The sequence below is a fragment of the Salvelinus fontinalis genome, chromosome 17 (genome assembly GCF_029448725.1).
Source record: "Salvelinus fontinalis isolate EN_2023a chromosome 17, ASM2944872v1, whole genome shotgun sequence".
Lineage (NCBI taxonomy): Eukaryota > Metazoa > Chordata > Actinopteri > Salmoniformes > Salmonidae > Salvelinus > Salvelinus fontinalis.
The window spans coordinates 16,571,303-16,599,145 of record NC_074681.1 but is presented as its reverse complement, the minus strand read 5'-3'; the positions used below and the strand labels follow the sequence as shown (position 1 = coordinate 16,599,145).

The 27,843-nt window shown below is 44.5% G+C and overlaps 2 protein-coding genes across 2 annotated transcripts; one reads left to right on the top strand and one right to left on the bottom strand.

Annotated features, from left to right (window-relative positions):
* The first annotated feature begins 9,273 nt into the window (after positions 1 to 9,273).
* On the top strand, positions 9,274 to 24,022 carry LOC129813829 (nectin-4-like). The gene is made up of 11 exons (XM_055866384.1): positions 9,274 to 12,927; positions 14,568 to 14,765; positions 14,943 to 15,110; positions 15,358 to 15,636; positions 15,723 to 15,840; positions 22,041 to 22,192; positions 22,406 to 22,571; positions 22,810 to 22,885; positions 23,013 to 23,075; positions 23,191 to 23,403; positions 23,530 to 24,022. Exons 1-11 carry the CDS (start codon positions 12,864 to 12,866, stop codon positions 23,818 to 23,820), a joined length of 1,788 nt encoding a protein of 595 aa, XP_055722359.1. The 5' UTR covers positions 9,274 to 12,863; the 3' UTR covers positions 23,821 to 24,022.
* A 160-nt stretch (positions 24,023 to 24,182) lies between these two features.
* LOC129813830 (zinc finger protein 16-like) lies at positions 24,183 to 27,331 on the bottom strand. Its single transcript, XM_055866385.1, has 2 exons — positions 26,584 to 27,331; positions 24,183 to 25,416 (listed from the first exon to the last, which is right to left on the bottom strand). The coding sequence occupies exons 1-2, from the start codon at positions 26,858 to 26,860 to the stop codon at positions 24,518 to 24,520; spliced, it is 1,176 nt and encodes a 391-aa protein (XP_055722360.1). The 5' UTR covers positions 26,861 to 27,331; the 3' UTR covers positions 24,183 to 24,517.
* Between the last annotated feature and the right edge of the window lie 512 nt (positions 27,332 to 27,843).

Genomic DNA, 27,843 nt, shown 5'->3' with positions numbered 1-27,843 from the left:
GCTATTCCACCTTGCCGCACTGGGAGGGCTAGGTTGGGCATCGAGCCGGATGTCATGAAGCCGGCCCAACGTATCTGGCCTCCAGTACGTCTCCTCGGGCCGGCGTACATGGCACCAGCCTTAGAGGTGGTGTCCCGGGTTCGCCTGCATAGCCCAGTGCGGGTTATTCCACCTCGCCGCACTGGCAGGGCTACGGGGACCATTCAACCTGGTAAGGTTGGGGAGGCTTGGTGCTCAAGAGCGCGTGTCCTCCTTCACGGTCCGGTATATCCGGCGCCACCTTCCCACCCCAGCTCAGTACCACCAGTGCCTACTCCACGCACCAGGCTTCCAGTGCGTTTCCAGAGCCCTGTTCCTCCTCCACGCACTCTCCCTGTGGTGCATGTCTCCAGCCCAGTGCCTCCAGTTCCGGCACCACGCACCAGGCCTACTGTGCGCCTCAGCAGGTCAGAGTCGGCCGTCTGTCCAACGCCGCCTGCGCTGCTTGCCTGCTCAGCGCTGCCCGAACTGTCTGCCTTCCCAGCGCTGTCTGAACTGCCTGCCTGCCCAGCGTGGTCTGAACTGTCTGCCTGCCCAGCGCTGCCCGTCTGTCCCGAGCCTTCAGAGCCGTCCAGCCGGGACCAGCCAGAGCCGTCCAGCCAGGACCAGCCAGAGCCGTCCAGCCAGGACCAGCCAGAGCCGTCCAGCCAGGACCAGCCAGAGCCGTCCAGCCAGGACCAGCCAGAGCCGTCCAGCCAGGAGCCGTCCAGCCAGGACGTTCAGCTCAGAGCCGTCCAGCCAGGACCAGCCAGAGCCGTCCAGCCAGGACCTGCCAGAGCCGTCCAGCCAGGATCAGCCAGAGCCGTCCAGCCAGGATCAGCCAGAGCCGTCCAGCCAGGACCAGCCAGAGCCGTCCAGCCAGGACCTGCCAGAGCCGTCCAGCCAGGACCTGCCAGAGCCGTCCAGCCAGGACCTGCCAGAGTCCCTCAGCCAGGACCTGCCAGAGTCCCTCAGCCAGGACCTGCCAGAGTCCCTCAGCCAGGACCTGCCAGAGTCCCTCAGCCAGGACCTGCCAGAGTCCCTCAGCCAGGACCTGCCAGAGTCCCTCAGCCCGGAGCTGCCGTCCCTCAGCCCGGAGCTGCTGCCCCTTATCCTGGTGCTGCCCCTTATCCCGATGCTGCCCCTTCATTTAGGTGGGTTTAGTTGGAGGGTGGTCATTGGGAGGGGGATACGGAAGCGGGGAGTGACTATGGTGGGTTGGGGACCTCGCCCAGAGCCTGAGCCACCACCGTGGTCAGATGCCCACCCAGACCCTCCCCTAGACTTTGTGCTGGTGCGCCCGGAGTTCGCACCTTACTCTGTCACGTTCCTGACCTGTTTTCTCTTGTTTTGTATGTGTTTATTGGTCAGGGCGTGAGTTTTGGGTGGGCAGTCTATGTTTTCTATTTCTATGTTGGGTTTTTGTGTTCGGCCTGGTATGATTCTCAATCAGAGACAGGTGTGTATCGTTTGTCTCTGATTGAGAATCATACCAGGCCGAACACAAAAACCCAACATAGAAATAGAAAACATAGACTGCCCACCCAAAACTCACGCCCTGACCAATAAACACATACAAAACAAGAGAAAACAGGTCAGGAACGTGACATAACCCCCCCCCTTGAACACATACAAAACAAGAGAAAACAGGTCAGGAACGTGCCATTCTCCCTGTTCACCCATGACTGCATGGCCAGTTATGACTCCAACACAATCGTTAAGTTTGCCTATGACACAACAGTGGTATGCCTGATCACTGACAACGATCAGAGCCTTTAGGGAGGAGGTCAGAGACCTGGCCGTGTGGTGCCAGGATAACAACCTCTTCCTCAACATGATCAAGACAAAGGAGATGATTGTGGACTACAGGAAAAGAAGGACGAGCAGGCCCCTATTCTCATCGATGGAGCTGTAGTGGAGCAGGTTGAGAGCTATAAGTTCCTTGGTGTCCACATCACCAACAAACTATCATGGTCCAAACACACCAAGACAGTCGTGAAGAGGGCACGACAAAGCCTATTCCCCTCAAGAAACTGAAAGGATTTGGCATGGGTCCTCAGATCCTCAAAACGTTCTACAGCTGCACCATCGAGAGCACCCTGACGGGTTGCATCACTGCCTGGTATGGCATCTGCTCGGCCTCTGACCGCAAGCCACTACAGAGGGTAGTGTGTACGGCCCAATACATCACTGGGGCCAAGCTTCCTGCCATCCAGGACCTCTATACCAGGCAATGTCAGAGGAAGGCCCTAAAAATTGTCAAAGACTCCAGCCACCCTAGTCATAGACTGTTCACTCTGCTACAGCACGGAAAGGCTTCTTAACAGATTCTACCCCCAAGCCATAAGACTCCTGAACAGCTACTCAAATGGCTACCCTGACTATTTGCATTGCCCCCCCCCCCCCCCATTACGCTGCTGCTACTCTCTATTTTTATCTCTGCATAATTACTTTAACTCTAACTACATGTACATATTACCTCAATTGCCTCAACTAACCTGTGCACCCGCACATTGACTCTGTACCGGTACCACCTGTATATAGCCTTGCTACTGTTATTTTACTGCTGCTCTTTAATTATTTGTTATTTTAATTTCATTTTTGACTTATCTATTTTTTTGTTTTGTTTAAAAAACATTTTTTATTGAATTCTTAAAACAGACAATATACTTGCAGTGAAGCCACTCAACAACTACATCACATTTGTCATCTAACAGACTCCCATCCAGAGCGACACACAGAAGCAACCATGGTCAACGTCCTGCTCAAGGGCACGTCGACAGATCTCCCACCAGGCCTCCAAGATCCTCCCCACAGTACCCCAAGAGCTGCCCCTCAACCATCCAAGATCCCCCCCCCCCCCCCCCCCCCCCCTTGCAGTAATTGACTGACCCGGTCTCTCCAGATCTCCCAACAGTACTATTTCTAGGGTCAATTTTAGATCAATGTCATTTTCAGCCATTCCTGAACGTGAGACCAAAAACAGGCTACCTGAAGGCAATTCCAAAATAAATGGTCTATTTAAAAAAAAAATGTAATGAATGTTTAAAACATACAATATACTTGCAGTGAAGCCGCGCAACAACTACATCACATTAGTAATCTAACAGACTCCCATCCAGAGCGACACACAGAAGCAACCAGGGTCAATGTCCCGCTCAAGGGCACATCTACAGATCTTCCACAAGGTCAAAAAACAGGGACCCGAACCAGCGATCCATCAGCCACTGGCCAAAGCTCCCAACTGCCAGCCCTCCAAGATCCCCCCACAGTTCCCCACGAGCTGCCCCTCAACCATCCGAGACACCCCCCACAGCCCCCTGAGAAAAATAAATAAATAATAATCATTTAAAAAGATAATTCCATTACCCACCCCCAAGACCCCCCCCCATTTACCAACAACCAACAAAATGAACAAAAGAGAAAAAAGAGAGACAAAGGAAAACAAACAACAACAATGCAAAAAACAACAAAGACATCAAGGACAACAAAAATCCTAACAGCAAGGCCAACTGAATATGTTTGAGTGCATGTATGGCACTATTTACCTGTGTGTGTGTCCGTGTATATGCACATGTGTGCATTTGAATGAGAGTGTTGTGTATATGCATGTGTCAAACACCTGCACGGCATCAGCCTCAGACAAACTGGCATTAGCTGGCAAACATTGCCCCTCAGTATCATTCAAACATACTTTTTGTTATGGTTTATTTTGACTTGATTTTATTATACTTTTATCTTTGACCATCATTCTATCCCCCACCCAACAACTCCACTCCCACTTGTCTCCAATTCCACATCCCACCCCTTAGCTTCCCTCAGCCCCTCCCACCTATCTCTGCTGACCACCCTCTTTGGATTTCTACGCACCATGCTGTGATGTTTAACATACCATTGCAATCTATCTAATCGAATAGAATCCACAGATTGTGAGTTGAAGATAAATACTTTTACTAAGAGTATTCGTATATTATTAATTGACTGACCTGGTCTCTCCAGATCTCCCAACAGTACTATTTCTAGGGTCAATTTTAGATCAATGTTCTGCATTTTCAGCAATTCCTGAATCTGAGACCAGAAACAGGCTCCATGAGGGCAATACCAAAATAAATGGTCTATTGATTCTGTATACTCACAACAAAATCTGCAGAGCTTCGATGATTTTATGCCCCAAATATTCAACATTCTGTTGGTGGCAAGAATTCTATATAATAATTTTAGCTGAAAAGCACGAAGTCTTGAATCTTGCGTTGTTTTATATATCAACTCATACACCCTGTACCATGGAATCGGTACATCAAAAATCTCTTCCCAACTATTTTGCAATCTGTATGGCACAGTTGTCAACATCCTGGTCCTCAAAAGAAACTGGTATACTTTCCTATTTATGCTATTTTTATTCCTCCGCCAGTTTTGATCCTTTATATTGGGCAGACAGACCAGTTCCCTACCTCATCCCGCTGCCACCCGCCTCCTCCATTTTTGGGGCAATGCTGTAATAAATTGGTTGTACTCTTGGATTGAGCAGACCTTCCCGTACAATTCTGATAACTCCATGAAGGACATAACTCTACCATTACAATATCATTTAAGACCAAAATACCCTTTTCAAACATCTTTCCCATAAATACAGGTATTTTATCAACCAGCACATTTGAGTTCAGCCATGATATTTGTTCTTTCTTTTCAGGGGGATGAAATTGAAATTATAGCCAGCTCTGCAATGCTTGTTTGAAAGAGACACTTTGAAAAAAGTATCATCTCAATTAATTGAAAATGAGACATGGCAATCTGCAAAAAGGCAATTTTTTAACAATGGAGGAGCTGTTGTAATCTACTTGAGAACCATTTAGGGTTCAAGTAAAACTTAAGTGAAGCTTTTAGAGAGAGGTTTAGTGCTTTTATATTTAATAATCTCAACCCACCCAATTCATTATATTGATAGGCACACTTTATCTTGTCTGGTTTAGCATCCTAGATAAAGCTAAATATTATTTGCCCATATGATTTGAAAAATTAATCATCAGGAGTAGGCAGCGTCATAAGTGAGTAAACTGAGATATGACTAAGGAGTTAATCAAGGCAAATTTTCCATAAATAGACAGGTATTTAACTCTCCATGTGTCATGGCTTTCCTCCTCCTCTTCATCCGAAGAGGAGGAGCAGGGATTGAATCAAAATGCAGCGTTGTAGTTCGACATATTATTTATTAAGCAAAACAGAAAACACGACGAACACTTGAATAATTACAAAACAATAAACGACGTAGACAGACCTGGACGACGAACTTACATGAAACACGAAGAACGCAATAACAGGAAAACTGACTACATAAAACGAACGAACAAACAAAACCGAAAACAGTCCCGTGTGGTGTAACATACACTGACACAGACACCGGAGACAACCACCCACAACAAACAGTGTGAAAACACCTACCTTAATATGGCTCTCAATCAGAGGAAATGAAAACCACCTGCCTCTAATTGAGAGCCATATCAGGTCACCCTTAACAAACATAGAAACACACAGCATAGACTACCCACCCAAACTCACGCCCTGACCGTCAAACACATACAAAATAACAGAAAACCGGTCAGGAACGTGACACCATGGTTTCAGGATCTTGTCTATTTTTACAAGTTTTCTATTGAAATTCATTGTGGAGAGCTTATATCTTTTGCAATATGAATACCAAGCATGTCCGCTTCACTGTCAGCCTATTTCATAGGTAAGCTGCAGAGTAATTAAAAGTTTTAAAGATACAATACGTAATATTGTACACTTATCAAAATTAGGTTTTAGTCCAGAAAAGTTATATAGATCTTCAATGAGACATTGCAGGGATCTAGCTTGCGAACTTAATATAAAACTTGAGTCATTGGCATACATGGACACCTTCGTTTTTAAGCCTTGGATTTCTAATAATCTAATGTTATTTGATCTGATTTTAATAGCTAGCATTTCGATGGCCATAATGAATAGGAATGGTGACAGCGGACACCCTTGTTTAACTCCTCTTGACAATTCCAAACTATCTGAGAAATAGCTGCTATTTACTATTTTACACCTGTGGTTGCTTTACATTGCTTTTACCCATTTTATAAGAGAATCGCCGAAATTGTAAAACTCCAGGCATTTATAAATAAAATCCAGTTTTTATCAAAGGCCTTTTCAAAATCCGCTATAAATACCAGGCCTGGCTTCTTAGATGTTTCATTATGTTCTATTATTTCTAGTAGTTGTCGTATATTATCTCCAATGTATTGTCCATGTAAAAGACCTGTCTGATCAGGATGAACAATACCTGGTAAAACTTTTTAATTCTGAGTGCTATGCATTTCTGTAGTATTTTTGCATCACAACATTGAAGTGTAAGAGGCCTCCAGTTTTTAAGATAGACTGGATCTTTATATTTTCATCTGGGTCTTGTTTTAATAATAGTGAAATCAGATCTTCCTGCTGAGTACCTGACTTATACATTTTTTCTTAACACTTATTTTTCTTAAAACTGAATTGTTGATTAAGGGCTTGTATAAGCATTTCACTGTAAGGTCTACCTGTTGTATTCGGCGCATGAGACAAATAAAATTTAATTTGATTCATTGCTAAATGTACAAGCAGATACATTTTCTCCAGTTTCTGGAAGACTACAATTTGTGTTGGGCAGTGCTTCGTGCTCTGGCAACCGTCCCTCCCCCAAGGCAGACTTTTTTGAAAAGGAGTCAGACACTCCTTTTCAAACACAATCCTTTGGGCAAAACTGAAAGAACTGACCAGGCGCAATGGTTTCAAGTGATTCCTCTCATCAACATGAATTCAACAAAAAAAATATGTTCTATTAGCTATATGGTGACATTCAACCATTTATGTTTCCACCGGAATATAGCGAAGAGGATTCGAAACAAAGAGTTGGATTTAGCTAACTAATGACGTTAGAAGCGGCAAGTAGCCTAGAGGATAGAGCGTTGGGCCAGTAACCGGAAGGTTGCTAGATCGAATCCCTGAGCTGATAAGGTAAAAATATGTCGTTCTGAACAAGGCAGTTAATCCACTGTTCCTAGGCTGTCATTATAAATACAAATGTGTTCTTAACTGACTTGCCTAGTTAAATAAAGGTAATTACATTTTTTTTAAAAGCTCAGCTACAGCTGATGCCAGCACCAAGAAGGCAGATGCCAAATATGGTGCCTAGTCTCTGAAGGATCAGACTGTTGTTTTTCAATTTTTGCCTAAAATGACATCTAACTGAAATCGAACTGCCTGTAGCTCAGGCATTGAATCAAGGATATGCATATTCTTGATACCATTTGAAAGGAAACCCTTTGCAGTTTGTGGAAATGTGAAATGAATGCGGGAGAATATAACACATTAGATCTGGTAAAAGAAAATACAAAGAAAAAAAGAAAAAAAAGTATTACTTTTTTTGTACCATCATCTTTGAAATGCAAGAGAAAGGCCATAATGCATTATTCTAGCCCAGGCGCAATTTAGATTTTGGCCACTAGATGGCAGCAGTGTATGTGCAAAGTTTTAAACTGATCCAATGAACCATTGCATTTCTGTTCAAAATGTTGTATCAAGACTGCCCAAATGTGCCTAATTGGCTTATTAATAACTTTTCAAGTTCATAACTGTGCACTCTCCTCAAATAATAGCATCACTGTAATAGCTACTGTAAATGTGACAGTGCAGTTAGATTAACAAGAATTTAAGCTTTCTGCCCATATCAGATATGTCTGAGTCCTGGGAAATGTTCTTGTTACTTACAACCTCGTGCTAATCGCATTAGCGTACGTTAGCTCAACCGTCCCATGGGGGACCCACCAATCCTGAAGAAGTTCTAACTAAGTAAGTTATATTTCCTGCAAGCCACCTAGCTAGCTAACTTTAGTTTATCTACTGAAACCCATATTGTGTATTGCTGGCTAACATACTATTTTGTTACAGTGGGAGGAAATCTAATAATTTTTCTGTAATATCTAGCTAACTATCTAGGTAGCTAAGTTAGCTAAACAACTACCGGTAGTCATATCTATACCTAAAAATATAAGAGGTTTTACAATTGGAGATCTTTTGTATCTCGATTGTAAAACCTCTTCTCTTTTTAGTTGTAGATATGGCTACTAAACAGCAAGCTACAACATTACAACCAGCCAACTAAAGCTATGTTTACCAGCAAACGTTAGCACATGACTAGAGTTTGCTAGCTAGTTAGCCTGGCGCCTGCTAACTTGTTATGCATCTCCATTACAGAATACTATCTCACAGAATAGAAGCAGCAGCCAACGGAAACATCTCCCTGATGGTCGGCAAACAAGGGCAACCTACTTTGCCGACACCACGACGAGCTGGTGCAACTAGGGATGGCTATGGATGAGGTCCTCTGAGTTCTTCTACATCTAGACGTCACCCACAACGAGCGGAGGATCTTCTACAATGAGTCGACCCAGCGAGCCAGCGCCCCAGTCCATTCAGCAGTCTGCCCAGGTCAGCGATGCCCTTTTGTCTCTTCAGACAAATATGATGGGACTCCATCCAAATGCCGTGGCTTCCTCCTCCAGTGCTCCCTCTATTTTTCTCATCAAACAGGAGCCCCCACCACCGAGATGTCCCAAAGTTGTCACAGTTATTTCCCTGCAAACCGGGCGGGTGATTGGTGTGCGTGGGCTACGGCTGCCTGGGAGTGAGGAGAGGAGGAGCTGGGTTCCGATTGAGGTTTATGGCTCTGTTCAGAGGAGTCCTCGATCATCCACTGGAGGGCAGAGAGGGGTGTGAGCGCCTACTCCAACAGTGGACCAGACCGCTGCGGAGTACGCCCTCACCTTCTGTACAGTGGCAGCATTCAGTGGATGGTATGAGCCGGTGCTCTGCACCTTATTCAGAAGAGAATTGCGCAAGGGGGTCCAGATGAAGTTGTCATGCCAAGACGACACTCTCTCATTGGACACATTCATCGCGATGGCCACCCGTCTGGATAACCTCCTTCGGGAGCGTCGGCACTCTCATCGCCTCTCTCCCTCCTTCGTTGACTGATCTGAGTCCGAGTCTGAACCCATGGACGTAGGGGCCGAAGGCCTTCCCGCAGCTGAGCATTGGAGCTGACAATCTGTCCCTATTGTGGTCAAGCAAGGCACCAGCTTCAACGGTTTCCGCTACGTCCCAACCCGGGAGCCACTAGAGCAGAGGGATGGCCCTGTGATCATCCATCTTCAGGGGTAGGTGTGAGTTTTACATCATCATCCTTCTCCACCATACCCTTTTTTAGTACCGATTTCACTACCTGGCTGTCCCTCGTGTTGTTTCTACAGTTCTAGTGGACTGCGGTGCCGCAGGGAATTTTATTGACCAGGTCCTTGCCTCCTCCCTGAACATAACATCATACCCACTCTCTTCTCCGTTTCCGGTTCAAGAGCTGGATAACCGACCACTGGGATCTGGGACAATCACACACATCACAGCACCACTCACCATCACCGTGGGACCTCTGCACCAAGAAAACCTTCCCTCCTCATCATCCAGGCACCTGTACACAAAGTCATCCTCGGCCTCGTGTGGCTCCAAAGCCACAACCCCACCATCTCCTGGTCGAGGATGGAGACCACGGCCTGGGCACCTGGATGTCAGAAGAACTGCTTTCCCTTACCCTGTGGTTCCACGTCGGTTGAGAGTCCTGTGGTTGCCCTCCAGGCTGACATCCTGGAGGTTTACCAGGTTCTCTGGGAGGTTTTCTCCAAGACCCTCACCACCTGTCTCCCTCTTCATTGCCCCTGGGACTGTGACATCGACCTGCTAACAGACTCTGCGACTCCGCATCTACCCACTGTCGGTGGCTGAAAGCAAGGCTATGGAGGAATACATCAAGGAGGAGGAAAAGAGGGACCGAGCACGCCCCCATTCTCATCGACGGGGCTGTAGTGGAGCAGGTTGAGAGCTTCAAGTTCCTTGGTGTCCACAGCAACAAACTAACATGGTCCAAGCACACCAAGACAGTCGTGAAGAGTGCACGACAAAACCTATTCCCCCTCAGGACACTGAAAACATTTGACATGGGTCCTCAGATCCTCAAAAGATTTAACTGCTGCACCATCGAGAGCATCCTGACGGGTTGCATCACTGCCTGGAATGGCAACTGCTTGGCCTCCGACCGCAAGGCACTACAGAGGGTAGTGCGTACGGCCCAGTACATCACCGGGGCCAAGCTTCCTGCCATCCAGGACATCTATACCAGGCGGTGTCAGAGGAAGGCCCTAAAAATTGTTAACGACTCCAGCCACCCTAGTCATAGATTGTTCTTTCTGCTACCGCACGGCAAGCGGTATTGGAGCGCCAAGTCTAGGTCCAAGAGGCTTCTAAACAGCTTCTACCCCCAAGCCATAAGACTCCTGAACAGCTAATCAAATGCCTACCCAGACTATTTGTTTGTAAATACCTTACCTTTACCTTGTGCAGAGCTAGGGGTTGGAAGAGCATGTTGGTGGAATCAGATTATGTACCACCTACAACAAAATACACAATTTAACCACCCACTAACTGTATTGATCTCTATTAGACTGGCTAGCTTAGCATACCTAACATGGACATTTCAAAACTGTCTGCTTGCTGTTAACTAACTAGCATCACTAAATTGGCAGCAAGATTGCTATCCAGTTGAGACTGTCTGAGTACCAACTAACCAACCATAGACGATTTATACACATTCATCATTACTAACGTTAGCAACACACAAACAGAGGGTGAGTTAGCTATAGCAACAATTATATTTGTAGTAACTGAGTGTTTTCCAGACAAGGGTGGAATAGATGGTTACCAGATTGAGCTACTCTTATTTGCTAACATTAGGTAGCTTATGTTAGCTAAAGTCAGTCAAAGATAGAATGAACAAACAAACATGTTTACTCTGCTGAAGGTAGTTACCAGTCTAGCAGTGACTACCATGGCATTGGCGAAATTGATTGACAGTGTGTATACCAAATAATATAGCTATACGATTTAGCTGATGGCTTTCAGAGTTCAATACATGTTGTGGAAAAATTCTTACACAGGGACACTCGAAGTCAATCTTAAATGAATCATTGTTTATTTGCAGCCATAAGACTCCTGAACATCTAATCAAATGGCTACCCAGACTATTTGCATTGTGTCCCCCCTTTTCTATGCTGGTGCTAATCTGTTATTATCTATGGATAGTCACTTTAATAACTCTACATACATGTACATATTACCTACATTACCTCGACTAACCGGTGCCCCCGCACATTGACTCTGTACCAGGAAGTAAACATAGGTACGATGGTTGAGGTTCACAGACATGTATTTTACTACCAGGACTAGAATGTTATTGTGCTTTTAGTCTTGTGAGTTCATGTTACTGTGGAGATGTTACTGTGGAGATTCTCTATTATTTTATTTATATATTTGGGGATTTTAACCATTATTTAACTATTGAAGTGGTTATTGTTTTGAAAACAGTTCCATGACCAGTTATTTGTGTATGTAAATAATGGTGTTGCATGAGATATTGTAGACTAGGAGACACTTGTGTCACATTTCCAATGAGGATGTACCCCAGTGCTTTACCTAAAAGTCTCAGACTTTTCTGTTTCTATCTACCTGGGCCGGCACCCGTATCTCACTGGGCCATGGCTCTGTCGGACCAGCTCTATCTTGGAGCCAAGGCAAGGCCCTGGGTACTTTTCAGCCCCATTTACATAACAATGGCTAACTGTAAACTTCAATACCTTCAACCAGAGGTTGTTGACTCTGCTCGCCACAAGTATTGATGGAAACAATAACATCAAAAGGGAATTTCACCTTGACTCATTACTATATTAACAACATTACGTTTTTATCATAAACACAATTATCCAAACCACAAGCTAATGCTAGCACATTTTCATTTCACTGGTAGAATCGGGAAGTTTCAACTTCCAAATGGTCTTGGTCTGAAACAGGTATGACGGTAAGAGTGAAAGTGACCAATTAGACGTCAACTTTACTTATTGAAGTTAGATTCTATCTGATTCAATAGTAATTTCCATTAATCTGGCCAAATACGTTTAGATTTAAATACTAGAGCCATTTGAGAATAGACCACTTATAAGTTAGGTGTACAGTATTGTGCATTGCATTGTGTCAAATAAGATAATTCACTGTTGTATGGTCAGACAAAAAAGGAGGCGACTTTACGTTGTATGATAATTAGGGGGTGGAGAGAGACGAAGGCAGTAACATATCTATTCAACAATGGAACGCAAAAGCTTGAGCAAAGTGTAAATTCTAGAATTCGAGACATTTCACAGAAGAATGTTAGTCTTGTGTAGGCTAATGACTTAATCTAATTCTGTTCCGATGTTGTGGAGCAGGTAGTGTTACCAGTTTGTCTGGTGTTTTGCAACTGTTCGAGTTGGAATTAACATTTTACCTCGTGCGTCAGGTAGGCTACGGACTACGAATTCCTGGAGAGTGAGCGAAAGAAATGTTTGAAAAGTAAACCGAAAAGTTGGGACCTTTTTTTCTTGTTACTGAATATTTGGAATGTAGTTATACTGTAGAAAATGTGTACACAATTTGTGTGCTACTGTAAATAAATCGAGCAGCTTTGGTTTGATTGGCAAGAACTACGAAGAGACACGAACACCTGACGCACAGTCCACCGCCGTAAGCTTGTCTTCAAATGTTTCTCCAAATAGGCTACTCCAATGGCAACACGTTACTCTCATGTTTCTAATAATAATGAGATGACGAAAATGCATTATTTCATACCATTTTGAAGCTTGTTGTTCAACTTGGATAGATTTTGGAACTCCCTAAGATTGATATTGGGAGTGCCACTGAATCAAGGGATGGAGTTACCTGTCTGGGGCCAGAGCCAGTGGGGCACAGCGTGGTTGGTGCTATGGGCATTTGGTAAGATTTGGGAATGTTTATTTGATTTTTTCTCATAAAAAAATATACAAATGTGAAGCCTAATTGTATGGTGTGTATGTTTGTTGTATACCTGACACTATAAGGAAAGGGAGTAGTGACAAGTACGGATCGGCATCATAGAAATGTAGTAGGGTAACATTCTTTGGAAAACAACTGCAGGCTACTTCCCTGCTGTATCTTTTTGTTTTGATTAGTAGTGAGTGTTTCAACAAACACATTTTTGTAGCATGTGTAGGCCTATACCTGTGTTTTAAAAGTAAGCTTCCTTTGTGGTGCACTCTTTCAGTGTGTTAATATTGGCCTTAGCATAACTACCAAACTGAGGTATGATAAAGGTCAATGAATGCCATGAACAGGAAAAGCAAGTAACACAGCTTTGTGGCACAAACAACCTCTGTCTGAGGCCCTGTGTGCGCCTGTCTGTTTCTCCCGTTTGTAAAATAGGTCACAACGAGTCCCTTTTTGTGTTCACTAGAAATAAGTGTGAGCCTGTGTGTGAGTTTGTTTGCATTCCTCTGTGGGTCTGTGTCCTTGTTCTTGTGTGGTTGAAATTAACAGAATGACTCGTATACAGGTAACATGGCAAAATAAAGGAAACACTTGGATAAAGGAGAGATAAAAATATATTGAAAGCTGGTGCTTCCACAGGTGTGGTTCCTGAGTTAATTAAGCAAGTTACCCATTATTTTGGCTACCATGGCTAGAAGAAGAGATGTATATTTATTTAACTAGACAAGTCAGTTAAGAACAAATTCTTATTTTACATTGACGGCCTACCCCGGCAAAACCCTCCCCTGATCCCAGATGATGCTGGGACAATTATGCACCACCCTATGGGACTCCTGATCACGGCCGGTTGTGATACAGCCCAGGATTGAACCAGGGTCTGTAATGACACCTCTAGCACTAAGATGTAGTGCCTTAGACCGCTGCACCATTCTGGAGCCTTAAGATCTCAGTGACTTTCAAGAATGGGCTCAAAGGAGCATAGGGTGGTGGAATAGGGGCCTGAGGGCACACAGTCTGTGAATGTATTGTAATGTTTTTAAAATGGTATAATCTGCCTTAGTTTTTCTGGACCCCAGGAAGAGTACTCTGTCAGGGGATCCATAATAAATACAAATAGGGGGTTTAAAGGGGGGGGGGGGGGTGAGTGTGTCTTGGTCACCAAATCTCAACCCAATTGAACACTTGTGGGAGATTCTGGAGTTTCGCTTGAGACTGCGACTCCACCACCATCAACAAAACACCAAATTATGGATTTTCTCGTGGAAGAAGGGTGTCGAGTTCCAGACACTTGTAGAATCTATGCCAGGGCGCATTGAAGCTGTTCTGGCAGTTTGTGTTGGGCCAACGCCCTATTAACACTTTACAGTATGTTGGTGTTTTCTTTATTTTGGCAGTTACATGTATGTGCCATGGTCTTTTAACTGCGGGTGTAATCATTAATGAGTGAAGGAATCATTAACTACAGACAGTCTATACCCACCTCAACACTTCAAAGGGCAATGTTTGTGATTCCTTGTTTGTTTTAGTGATGATGCATTACTCTTTCTCCACCCCGTCACTCACCCTGTTTTGCTTTCTCTAACACACACACACACCTCTCTCTCATACAGCAGTGTGTGTGAGGGGTGGGTTTGTGGAGCCTCCTCCATCCTTCTCCCTGCGTTCCTTGACGGAGGATGAGACGCGGCTGCCCTGCCAGTTTCAAGTTCAGGAGGAGGAGCAGGTAGTTCAGGTCAGCTGGTTCAAGGAGCTACCTGATGGCACCAAGGAACAAATCATCACTGCCCACCTCACAGAGGGACACACAGGTTGGTTCATCATGCCCTCACCAACTCACACAGAGTAGACCCCCATCTTAACCACTTAGTCACTCAATCGCTATAATCATAATATTGTTTTCTTGCATTTGTCTGCAATGATTGTAATGTTTACCAGGAATAAATCTGTCTTTGTCTCTGTTTGTCTCTCTGTCTTATGTCTGTCAGAGTTTGGGCGGTACTCTGGGAGAGTGAGGTTTGAGAGCAGTAGCCCCACAGTGGACTCTGCCCTGCTCATCATGAACACGGAGGAGTCTTATGAGGGGAAATACACCTGTCACATCAGCACATTCCCCTATGGAAACTTTGAGAGGCAGCTGTCACTCACTGTGTGGAGTAAGACTAATTGCTTTCACCATCCTCTTAATCATAGTTGTAAACCATGTGACTAATTTCATTGTTATACTCATCATAGTAATTTCTTGTTAATAACCCCACATTTGACTTGATTTGTTGGAGTCAACCACTGAAGGAAATATCTGTTCTGGCTGACCAAAGCCTTACTTACGCACTCGATTTACCTGCACAACATGGAATCTCATATAGCCTGGCCCTGCCCCTCTACCTCCCTTCCCCCCCCCAGCCCTACCAATCTCCTCTCTGGACCCGGTGGTTCTGGAGGAGGGCCAGTCCTTCCGCGTAGCTGCCTCCTGCCGCTCCGTGGCCCGTCCTCCACCTCGACTGACCTGGGATACGGATCTCCCTGGTCAGAACCAGAACCGCAGCTCTGAGGGCGGGGCCGTGTCCACCCACTTCTCCCTGCACCCCCTGAGGAGTATGAATGGCATGCGGCTGGACTGCCTCGTCTGGCACCCTGCTCTGGAGCAACCCCGGAGGATCAGTAACCGCCTGGTGGTGCAATGTGAGTTTACCCTCAGCTGTCACTATGGTGGGGTAGTAAATTAAATGGCCATGCTTGGATTAAAGTGACAAAGTTTATGTTGACAGTTCCCCCAGATGCAGCTGTCACTGGCTATAATGGAAACTGGTACATGGGACTGAAGGGAGCTGAACTCAAGTGTGAGACTGGAGGAAACCCCAAACCACAGAGCTTCACCTGGACCAGGTATTACCTGTCTGACTGTTTCTGTCTGTCATTATTTGTGTAATGTAACACTGCACTATAAAATGTACTATTCAAATATTTGCAAGAGAAACACACACACACATGCACGATGAAGTGGCAACTAGAGGAAGGTGTCTTCCTCTTTGTTCCATAAATAAATACATTGTCGAGTTACAGAATTAGAAAACCGATTGAAAGGGAGACATTTTCACACAAGTGAGCAAGCCAGGGAGGGGAGGGAGCCATGGAGGGAGGAAGCGCTGGAGACGCCTCTTAAGCACTTAATCATAGTGCCTCGCTTTAAATATCACTCTAATACACTGTAAAACACAGGGTCTGCGCGTAATTAAAGATTCTTCTCCGAGCATTACAATAATGACAGAACACACAATTAAATACTCACTATTGCAGCATGCTAACAAATCGTGTGTCAGTTTCTGCAGTAGTTAAAAATAATTGAAGGAGAGATACTTTTCCAAAATTGCTCTAAATGTACTGTATATAGAGTATCACATTTATGGCATGTTTCTAAAACCTTAATGCATTTGAATGAAAATAAACCCGATCAGTATAATTATTGTCAAACATTTATTCAGTGTCAGATGTAATCTCTGGCTTTGAATCCATTATAAAGGATTGGTTATAAGGTGGGGCTGAGTGAGTAAGAAGAGAAATGTGAGAAGCCCCTTGTTGGGGTGAGCAGAAAAATGGCAGCCTGGCTGGCACAGTGAAATTTGGGCAACTTGAGCTCTCTCAGTGGACCTAGTTCCTGGTGGGATCAGAAACTGCCTCTCTATTATACTTCCTGGGATGTCTGAGCTTATTCAGGGGCCTCTTAGTCTTCCTTCATATAGTAGTTGGCTCATACCAAGCCAAGCGGCATTTGTCTATTCAGATCAATAGGAGCAGTAATTAAACTGGTTTTACAGATGAATGCAAATTGCTGGTTTCCCTTTTGTGGTAAACCTGATGTAACAAATGTATTTAGCTAAAACACCTCACCAATGCACACTGACCTATTGTTTGGATGTAATTATAGGCTACTTCTATGTAGCTTAGCTGACATTCCCTTCAGAGGTTTATATTCTGGTAATGTCTAGCTGAACAAAAGGCTTTTACATTTTTTTCATAAATTGACTTAGAACTTTTGAATTGAGTATTGATCAACCCTGCCCAATACATCTGCCTTCATGAACATAGCCGTTGTTTCATGCACTGAGTGCTATTCCATTAGTCATACAGTGCATTCCGAATGTATATGTATATATGTGTATATATACACATTTGCTCTAAATGTACTGTATATAGAGTATCACATTTATGGCAAATATATATTAATTATAAAAAAAGATTGTTTACATAAGTATTCAGACCCTTTGCTATGAGACTCATTGAGCTCAGGTGCATCCTGTTTCCATTGATCATCCTTGAGTTGTTTCTGCAACTTGATTGGAGTCCACCTGTGGAAAATTCAATTGATTGGACATGATTTGGAAAGGCATACACCTGTCTAAATAAGGTCCACAGTTGACAGTGCATGTCAGAGCAAAAACTCAGCCATGAGTTCGAAGGAATTGTCCGTAGATCTCCAAGACAGGATTGTGTCTCGGCACAGCTCTGAGGAAGGGTACCAAAACATTTCTGCAGCATTGAAGGTCCCAAAGAACACAGTGGCGCCCGTCATTCTTAAATGGATGAAGTTTGGAATCATCAAGACTCTTCCTAGAGCTGGCTGCCCGGCCAAACGGAGCAATCGGGGGAGAAGGGCCTTTGTCAGGGAGGTGACCAATAACCTGATGGTCACTCAGACAGAGCTCCAGAGTTCCTTTGTGGGGAAGGGAGAACATTTCAGAAGGACAACTATCTCTGCAGTTCTCCACCAATCAGGCCTTTATGGTAGAGTGGCCAGACGGAAGCCACTCCTCAGTAAAATGCACATGACAGCCTGCTTGGAGCTTGCCAAAAGGCACCTAAAGGACTGTCAGACCATGAGAAAAAAGATTCTCTGGTCTGATTGTACCTCTTTGGCGTGAATGCCAGGCGTCACATCTGGAGGAAACCAGGCACCGCTCATCAGCTGGCCAATGCCACCCCTACAGTGAAGCATAATGGTGGCAGCATCATGCTGTTGGAATGTTTTTCAGCGGCAAGGACTGGGAGACTAGTCCAGGATCGAGGGAAAGATGAACAGAGGAAAGTACAGAGATCCTTGATGAAAACCTGATCCAGAGTGCTCAGGACCTCATACGGGGGCGAAGGTTCACCAGCCAACAAGACAACGATCCTAAGCACACAGCTAAGACAATGCAGGAGTGGTTTCGGGACAAGTCTCTGAATGTCCTTGAGTGGCCTTGTCATTTTTGCCTTGTCATTATGGGGAATTGTGTGTAGATAAAAACCAAACACTTTAATCCATTTTAGAATAAGGCTGTAGCGTAACAAAATATGGAAAAAGTGAAGGGGTCTGAATACTTTACGAATGCACTGTAAGTACACTATACTGTATATGGAAAAAATAAAGGGAACACTTAAACAACACAATGTAACTCCAAGTCAATCACACTTCTGTGAAATTAAACTGTCCACTTAGGAAGCAACACTGATTGACAATACATTTCACATGCTGTTGTGCAAATGGAATAGACAACAGGTGGAAATTATAGGCAATTAGCAAGACACCCCCAATAAAGGAGGGGTTCTGCAGGTGGTGACCACAGACCACTTCTCAGTTCCTATGCTTCCTGGCTGATGTTTTGGTCACTTTTGAATGCTGGCGGTGCTTTCACTCTAGTGGTAGCATGAGACGGAGTCTACAACCCACACAAGTGGCTCAGGTAGTGCAGCTCATCCAGGATGGCACATCAATGCGAGCTGTGGCAAGAAGGTTTGCTGTGTCTGTCAGCGTAGTGTCCAGAGCATGGAGGCGCTACCAGGAGACAGGCCAGTACATCAGGAGACGTGGAGGAGGCCGTAGGAGGGCAACAACCCAGCAGCAGGACCGCTACCTCCGCTTTTGTGCAAGGAGGAGCAGGAGGAGCACTGCCAGAGCCCTGCAAAATGACCTCCAGCAGACCACAAATGTGCATGTGTCTGCTCAAACGGTCAGAAACAGACTCCATGAGGGTGGTATGAGGGCCCGACGTCCACAGGTGGGGGTTGTGCTTACAGCCCAACACCGTGCAGGACGTTTGGCATTTGCCAGAGAACACCAAGATTGGCAAATTCGCCATTGGCACCCTGTGCTCTTCACAGATGAAAGCAGGTTCACACTGAGCACATGTGACAGACGTGACAGAGTCTGGAGACGCCGTGGAGAACGTTCTGCTGCCTGCAACATCCTCCAGCATGACCGGTTTGGCGGTGGGTCAGTCATGGTGTGGGGTGGCATTTCTTTGGGGAACCCGCACAGCCCTCCATGTGCTCGCCAGAGGTAGCCTGACTGCCATTAGGTACCGAGATGAGATCCTCAGACCCCTTGTGAGACCATATGCTGGTGCGGTTGGCCTTGGATTCCTCCTAATGCAAGACAATGCTAGACCTCATGTGGCTGGAGTGTGTCAGCAGTTCCTGCAAGAGGAAGGCATTGATGCTATGGACTGGCCCGCCCGTTCCCCAGACCTGAATCCAATTGAGCACATCTGGGACATCATGTCTCGCTCCATCCACCAACGCCACGTTGCACCATCCACCAACGCCACGTTGCACCACAGACTGTCCAGGAGTTGGCGGATGCTTTAGTCCAGGTCTGGGAGGAGATCCCTCAGGACACCATCCACCACCTCATCAGGAGCATGCCCAGGCGTTGTAGGGAGGTCATACAGGCACATGGAGGCCACACACACTACTGAGCCTCATTTTGGCTTGTTTTAAGGACATTACATCAAAGTTGGATCAGCCTGTAGTGTGGTTTTCCACTTTAATTTTGAGTGTGACTCCAAATCCAGACCTCCATGGGTTGATAAATTTGATTTCCATTGATAATTTGTGTGATTTTGTTGTCAGCACATTCAACTATGTAAAGAAAAAGTATTTAATAAGAATATTTCATTTATTCAGATCTAGGATGTGTTATTTTAGTAATGTCAGAATAATAGTAGGGAGAATGATTTATTTCAGCTTTAATTTCTTTCATCACATTCCCAGTGGGTCAGAAGTTTACATACACTCAATTAGTATTTGGTAGAATTGCCTTTAAATTGTTTAACTTGGGTCAAACGTTTCGGGTAGCCTTCCACAAGCTTCCCACAATAAGGTGGGTGAATTTTGGCCCATTCCTCCTGACAGAGCTGGTGTAACTGAGTCAGGTTTGTAGGCCTCCTTGCTCGCACACGCTTTTTCAGTTCTGCCCACAAATTTTCTATGGGATTGAGGTCAGGGCTGTGTGATGGCCACTCCAATACCTTGACTTTGTTGTCCTTAAGCCATTTTGCCACATTTTTGGAAGTATACTTTGGGTCATTGTCCATTTGGAAGACCCATTTGTGACCAAGCTTTAACTTCCTGACTGATATCTTGAGATGTTGCTTCAATATATCCACATCATTTTCCTGCCTCATGATGCCCCACAACATGATGCATCCCCGCAACATGATACTGCCACTCCCGTATATCACGGTTGGGATGGTGTTCTTCAGCTTGCAAGCATCCCTCTTTTTCCTCCAAACATAACAATGGTCATTATGGCCAAACAGTTTTATTTTTGTTTCATCAGACCAGAGAACATTTCTCAATGTGTAGTTGCAAACCGTAGTCTGGCTTTTTTATGGCTATTTTTGGAGCAGTGGCTTCTTTCTTGCTGAGCAGCCTTTCAGGTTATGTTGAGATGGTACTCATTTTACTGTGGATATAGATACTTTTGTACCTGTTTCCTCCAGCATCTTCACATCTCTAGGAGACAGAATGTGTCTCCTTTCTGAGCGGTATGACGGCTGCGTAGTCCCATGGTGTTTATACTTGCGTACTATTGTTTGTACAGATGAACGTGGTACCTTCAGGCATTTGGAAATTGCTCTCAAGGATGAACCAGACTTGTGGAGGTCTACAATTGTCTTTCTGAGGTCTTGGCTGATTTCTCTTAATTTTCCCATGATGTCAAGCAAAGAGGCACTGAGTTTGAAGGTAGGCCTTGAAATACATCCACAGGTACACCTCCAATTGATTCAAATGATGTCAATTGGCCTATCAGAAGCTTTGAAAGCCATGACATCATTTTATGGAATTTTCCAAGCTGTTTAAAGGCACAGTCAACTTTGTCTGTAAACTTCAGACCCACTGGAATTGTGAAATAATCTGTCTGTAAACAATTGCTGGAAAAATGACTTGTGTCATGCACAGAGTAGATGTCCGAACCGACTTGCCAAAACTCTAGTTTGTAAACAAGAAATTTGTGGAGTGGTTGAAAAACGTGTTTAAATGACTCCAACCTAAGTGTATGTAAACTTCCGACTTCAACTGTGTGTGTGTGTGTGTGGACACCCCTTCAAATGAGTGGATTCAGCTATTTCAGCCACACCTGTTCCTGACAGGTGTATAAAATCGAGCACCCTGCCATGCGATCTCCATAGACAAACACTGGCAGTAGAATGGCCTTACTGAAGAGCTCAGTGACCTTCAACATGGCACCATCATAGGATGCCACCTTCCCAACAAGTCAATTTGTAAAATTTATGCCCTGCTAGAGCTGCTGTAAATACTGATTTTGTGAAGTGGAACGGTCTAGGAGCAACAACGGCTTGCCGGGAAGTGGTAGGTCACACGCTCACAGAACGGGTCCGCAGAGTGCCGAAGCGCATAGCACTTAAAAAATGGTCTGTCCTTGACTGGCCTGCACAGAGCCCTGACCTCAGCCCCATCAAACACCTTTGGGATGAATTGGAACGCCTACTGCGAGCCAGGCCTAATCGCCCAACATCAGTGCCCGACCTCATTAATGCTCATGGCTCAATTGAAGTCCCGCAGCAATGTTCCAACAACTAGTGGAAAGCCTTCCCAGAAGAGTGGAGGCTGTTGTAGCAGCAAAGGGAGGACCAACTCCATATTAATGCTCATGATTTTGGAATGAGATGTTCGATGAGCAGGTTTCCACATACTTTTGGTCATGTAGTGCATGTTAAGTAGGTTACGATTACATTGTTGAGTAGCTCAGTATTAATATGGGCATTCTTCTTTAATTTCCTGTATGTGTTTGTCTCCATCTGTAGGGGTGGTAAGGCCCTGCCAGATGGCCTGACTGTGGATGGAGCAAGGCTTCTGTTTGGCCGAGCCCTGAGACAGAATGACACTGGAGTTTATGAATGTGTGGTGAACAACGGCATTGGGACAAGGAAAGTAGAATCGAACATCACAGTGACAGGTAATGGGCAAAGTTACTCATGTATTTTGGGAGAACCTGGACAGCATAAAGAATTTATCTCCCGACGTGTTTGGTACCATTTGTGCAACATGGCTGCCCCCCTGTGGTGATCTGAAATACCAACTTTGCTCAAATAGAAAATCTGAAACTTCACTAGATCACTGCAGTTGGTCGTTTTGTTTACAATTGTGTATGTTCCTTTCCCTCACATAGAGAAAATTCGCAGTGTGCAGGAAACCACTGTTGACACTCTAGTGATGGTAATTATAGTTGTGGCTGCTGGGGTTTTGGTCATCGTCATGATCATCATCATCATCTTAGTCAACCAATACCACAGGCGCAAAAACAGAAAATTAGAGATGGAGCTTAGCGAAAGAACGTGAGTTGATTTCCACAATACTTTGCTCCCCCTTTCCATTTTAGTAATTTAGCAGATTCTGTTATCCAGAGCGACATACAGGAGCAATTAGCGTTAAGTGCCTTGCTCACGGGCACATCTGCAATTTTTCACCTAGTCGGCTCTGGGATTCGGACCAGCAACCTTTTGGTTACTTGCACAATACTCTTAACCCCTATCCTCAAATCCCCTTCAGTTTGACATTCTCCGTCTTTCACAGGTTAAAAATCAACACACTCTCCAGACAGGACTCCTCCCGGAGACTCAACTCTGTCAGCACAGACCTCAGAGGACAGGTACTCAGTACTTTACATACTCAACTGAAAATTTGAGCAAAATAGATGATAAACTATCATGATCAGTTAGTATCTACTTGTGAATGACTGTGATACCCCAAATAATTTCTTCTACGTTTCACTCCAGAATGAAGACTGTACACTACTCAGACTAGACAGTAGAATGAAAAACAGCCTAATGTCCCTTGAGGTGAGTTCCATAAAATATTTTTAAGCAATATTATACATTTACAACATGTCCACTATCAGAGATTTTTTTTCCATTGATGTTTAATCTATGGCTTTATTTGGATCCTTCCTGTTAGGACCGTCCCATCTACATAGGCAGTGAATCATCCCTGGGTGGGAGGCGGGGGACTGTTGGAGAGGGGGATGTGGACTACCTAGGCCGCCCTGTCCTGTACCAGTCTAGCTGGCATGAAGGCAGAGAGAGTATGAGGGGCGCTGAGATGGAGGGAGAGAGGGAAGAGCGCAGACGAAGAGTGGAGTCGTACCTGAAGAGAAGCAATATGTCCCTGGTGTGTAATTGTCTGATCAATGAAGAGTATACGTAAAAGTTTAAATGCACATTGTTTATTCTGTAATAACTCACAGGCCTATCTGTTTTTCTCAATGCCTTGCAATATGTGGTCTCAATTTTGCAGGACTCTGGCCTTCCTTCCTCCCTTGTCCCCATCAAGCCCCAGGACCAGGATGGCAGTGTGGGGCCCACAGACATCACCCCAATGCTCAGTGGCCAGAGGGAGGTGGTGACCAAAGGGGAAGACTGGGGCCATAGACAGGCTGTGCTGGAGGTTGATGAGGCAGACTGTGATACCAGTTCTTACCAGATCTCAGAGGCGCTCTCCAACCACTTCCACTACAGCAACGGGTTCCTGCGGCCCAAACCACACTCCAACGCCATCCTCCTACACCCCAGAGGACAGATCATCTAGACATGGGAGGCTTGGCTGAAAAGGGAACTGCACTCAGCTCCACCCTAACCTAGTGGTCATTATACAGAAGTGAGGGTTTGGCAACTTCATGCTCACCTTCATTGCCATTTGTCTTTTTTTTTAATCAGCATTGTCTTCTTGTATGTCCTATGTAAACAAAATTGACTAGCCTAAGTAAAGATTGCACAAGATTGCACCATCACTTTGTATCAACTATAAGCCCAGTCTTGTGTAAGCACTCATCAGTTGTGATTGTGCTATCATTTTAGCTAACCTTATAGTTCTGATATCCAAATATATCCTGACCTTGAGTTAATGTTATTTTCATGCTCATTTCAACAACAAATCATAAGGGCTCAAAGTTGGATAATTCACATTTTTATTCATACAAAAGCATGTCCATTGTAGTGTTAGTCTGGCATAGCTCTACAAAACCCTAAAGATGGAGATCCTCCTCTTAAGCATTCCAAGCACGAAGCTGTAAACCTGCAACTCTGATACCTCACTACAGTATATAAGCACCACTAGTGCAACAGTTGTGGTACGGTCTCACTGCTCTCACTTTGTAGAATGGGAAGACAAAAGTAACACACTGCTGCTTTCTGCCAGTGTCCTGATGGTCTTATCAACTCTGTTCTCAGTCATTAGAAAATGTTGTTCCACAATGTTCTTAGTTGTCTCGTCATGGTGATAACGATCAGTAGACAGTTTGCTTTGTGAGGCCCCTGTGTACTCGCTGGTGTCTGCGGAGATTACTCTGCTGAGCGAAACACCTCCCGCACATCACACAGCTGTACGGTTTCTCTCCTGTATGAATCCGCTGATGCATCTCCAGGTGACCGACCCGGTCAAAGCTCTTTCCACAGAAGGAGCAAACAAACCACTTCTCTCTTGCTGGGGTTGTCCTTTGGGATACTTTTGCTGAGTTGAAACCATTTGAACAATTTGGGGCAAGTGAGAATACGTTGTTTAGCCAAACATTGGAATATCCTGCACCCTCATTGGCTAGTGTTTGTTTGTCTGACGGCACTCTGATAGTTGTCCCATCCTGCCTTCTCTCTAGGTGCATGGTTTCTCTGTGCTGTCCTGGCTGTGCCGGAGCCAAATCTGTAGAGGTCCTTCTGTCATTCCAAACAGACTGTGCTCGCATCTCTTTCATAACTCTGCTAATGTCACCCATCTCTGATGGACCGCTATTGGGATCCTCCACTGCACTTTGAATGAGCTGTATGTCTGTATCTTGATCCAGTGGATATTGTTCTGGACCCTCTGAGTCACAGTTGCGCTCTGTTAAAGACGCCCAGAGCTGGCTGGCTCTCTCATCCACAGCAAACTCAGTTTCCTCATGATCTGATCTCTCTGTGCCATGTTCACTTCCTGATGAATGTAGTGAAATAACATCATACTCTTCCTGCTCAGTCTTCACTAACTCTAGTCCACTATCCTTCTCTCTGTGGCCTGACCTGTTCTGTTCAAGTCCCTCTACTTCTTCTGCAGGTGGCTGTGGTCTATTTTGATCCAGTTGGTCGTCTTTCTTGCTGGCGTTCTGCTCAAATGAAGTCCTTTCACCAGCATCCTCATCACACCCTTTGGACCCTGAAAGGGAAGGTTTAAAGGAACTGTCAGTATGATTTTTTTTAAATTTTTTTTATTTTAATAAAAATTATATTTTACTTTTATCTATACAGGGTGGGTCACCATTGAGACCAGGGTATAATTAAGGGTGCCCTGTGAACAAGAACATACAAAATTGAAGAATAATACCAATAGAATATTAATCAAAACAAACAACTCTCACATATCACCTCCATCTAAACTGTCCAATGGAGACCAGTGAGTCCAATTTCAATGTGGCCCGAAGGCTATTCCATGAGCTGGGGGCATACAAACTAAAAGCATTTTCCCCCAGGTCAATGTAGACCTGCGGGACCTCCAGAACTAGCGGGTCTGACAATTGCTTAATCTCCAATTAATACATGAGCTGAGGTAGTGGGGGAGTCTGAAGAACCGCGTTATATACAAAAAGTAGCCAATGCTGTACTCTTCTGGTAATTAGACTCCCAGCCAACAGAACTATACAAAATGCAGTGTTTTGTACGAAAATTATCACTATGCGACTGAATCTAAAGGTTTTAAAACAGAGGCTGCTGCGTGTATGTAGATTATATCACCATAAACAAGTACTGGGAGAAGCGTTACTTGAACAATCGTCCTTCTACTTTCCAAAGAGAGACAGGATTTATTTCTATAAAAAGAAACCAATCTTAATTCTCAGCTTTTGTCAGTTTTCAGTGTGTTTTAAGAGTTTATCATCAATCCAAATACGTAAGTACTTAGAATGGGGAACTTGCTCAATTTGGGCTCCCGTCGATATGCAAATATGCAGCTCCTTACGAGTCAACATTACGAGACCTACAGAACAACAAACTTGGTTTTATTAGCATTTAGCACTCGTTTAAGATAAGTAGGCAATTTTTGAGTTGAGTCAAAACCATGCTGAAGGTCATGGATGACCTGCTGTACTGAGTGTGCACAGGAGTAAATAACTATCTGCATAGAAATTAATGTTACAGATTTTAAAATGTCAAAATTGAGAGCACTGCAATAGCAACCCATTATCTGCAATAGTTAGGCATTGAGAAATAATTGTCATTGTTAATACTGCATATTTTTAAAGAATTGTCCCTTGAGTTGAGATGGACAGCAACACATTTCAGATAGGTCTAGCTAGCTAGTACAGTAAGCAAGTACGAGCTGGCTCACCCTGCTCTGTCCTGCTGGAAGACGAAGAGCATGTGGAAGAACAGCCTGCTTCTCGCGCTTTGGACGTCGTTTGCCGTTCGTTCTCCATAAACAATAATTTGATTTTTAAGGCTTCTATTTCATTTTCTCTTCTGCACATTTCCAAGCGTAAAACAGCAAACCCATCATCGAATAATTTACTTATTTCTGCCACCGCAGTTTTGGCTAACACATCCACAACGGAGGTTAATTTGGCCTGAAAAGTAACACAATTTGTCATATTTTCCTGGAATAACATTTTATCTGACTAGTGTTATGTTTCTACAGATTTTCAATCTGGGAAAAAAAACAATAAATAGTAATAGATGCTCTGCTTTGTTAGCTACCACATTGACAGATTTTACTTCCGCGAAAGCAAACGGAGGGGAGGAACGAGTGGTCATATGATCATTAAAGAGTCCTATGGTGTCTGTAGAGCAGGGGATGCAGTCCAAACACATTTCTAACCCCTCAGCCCTCGCGCTAGCCACTTTCCCTTGGCGAAATCCCCGTCGAAACCGGATGCAGTTTAATTGCCATCTTAAATCGAGAATCAATTCACTGACGTTGCCCCCTCGGCCCTCGATTTAGTTAATAATAGAGCAAGTGAAGAACTTGGCTGCAGTCCAAACACGTTCTTTTTACCCCCTCAGCCCTTGCCATCTTAAGTGGAGGTTGCCCCCTCGATTTAGCTCGAAGGAGCGAGTGAACAACTTTAGGTTGCATTCCAACACTTAAGACACACCCTATCCCCTCAAATTAAGTGGACACTTCTGATGACGTATCATGACGTCTGAAGAGTATACACTTGCAGGGCAAGGTGCAAGGGAGGAAGGAATGATTTTTAAATGGACTGCCTTTGCTCAGAAATTCATCCCGCCATGATTGTGTTTTCAGCCACTGGTGGCTTGTGGGTGCTTTATATGCTCTACAGTCAATTATGATTGCATATCAAATCAGTTTGTCATGTGCGCTGAATACAACAGGTGTAGAACATACAGTGAAATGCTAACTTACAGGCTCTAAACAGTAGTGCAAAAAAGGTATTAGATGAACAATAGGTAGGTAAAGAAATAAAACAATAGTAAAAAGACAGGCTATATACAGTAGCGAGGCCACATACAGACACCGGTTAGTCAGGCTGATTGAGGTAGTGTGTACATGTAGATATGGTTAAAGTGACTATGCATATATGATGAACGGAGAGTAGCAGTAGTGTAAAAGACGGGTTGGCGGGTGGTG

Coding starts and splice junctions, on each gene's coding strand:
- LOC129813829 (XM_055866384.1), top strand. CDS start 12,864: ATGGAGTTACCTGTCTGGGGCCAGAGCCAGTGGGGCACAGCGTGGTTG. Junction 14,766..14,942: donor CCTCACAGAGGGACACACAG/GTTGGTTCATCA, acceptor TATGTCTGTCAG/AGTTTGGGCGGTACTCTGGG. Junction 23,076..23,190: donor ACAGCCTAATGTCCCTTGAG/GTGAGTTCCATA, acceptor CCTTCCTGTTAG/GACCGTCCCATCTACATAGG.
- LOC129813830 (XM_055866385.1), bottom strand. CDS start 26,860: ATGTTATTCCAGGAAAATATGACAAATTGTGTTACTTTTCAGGCCAAA. Junction 25,417..26,583: donor TTCCAGCAGGACAGAGCAGG/GTGAGCCAGCTC, acceptor CTTCCCTTTCAG/GGTCCAAAGGGTGTGATGAG.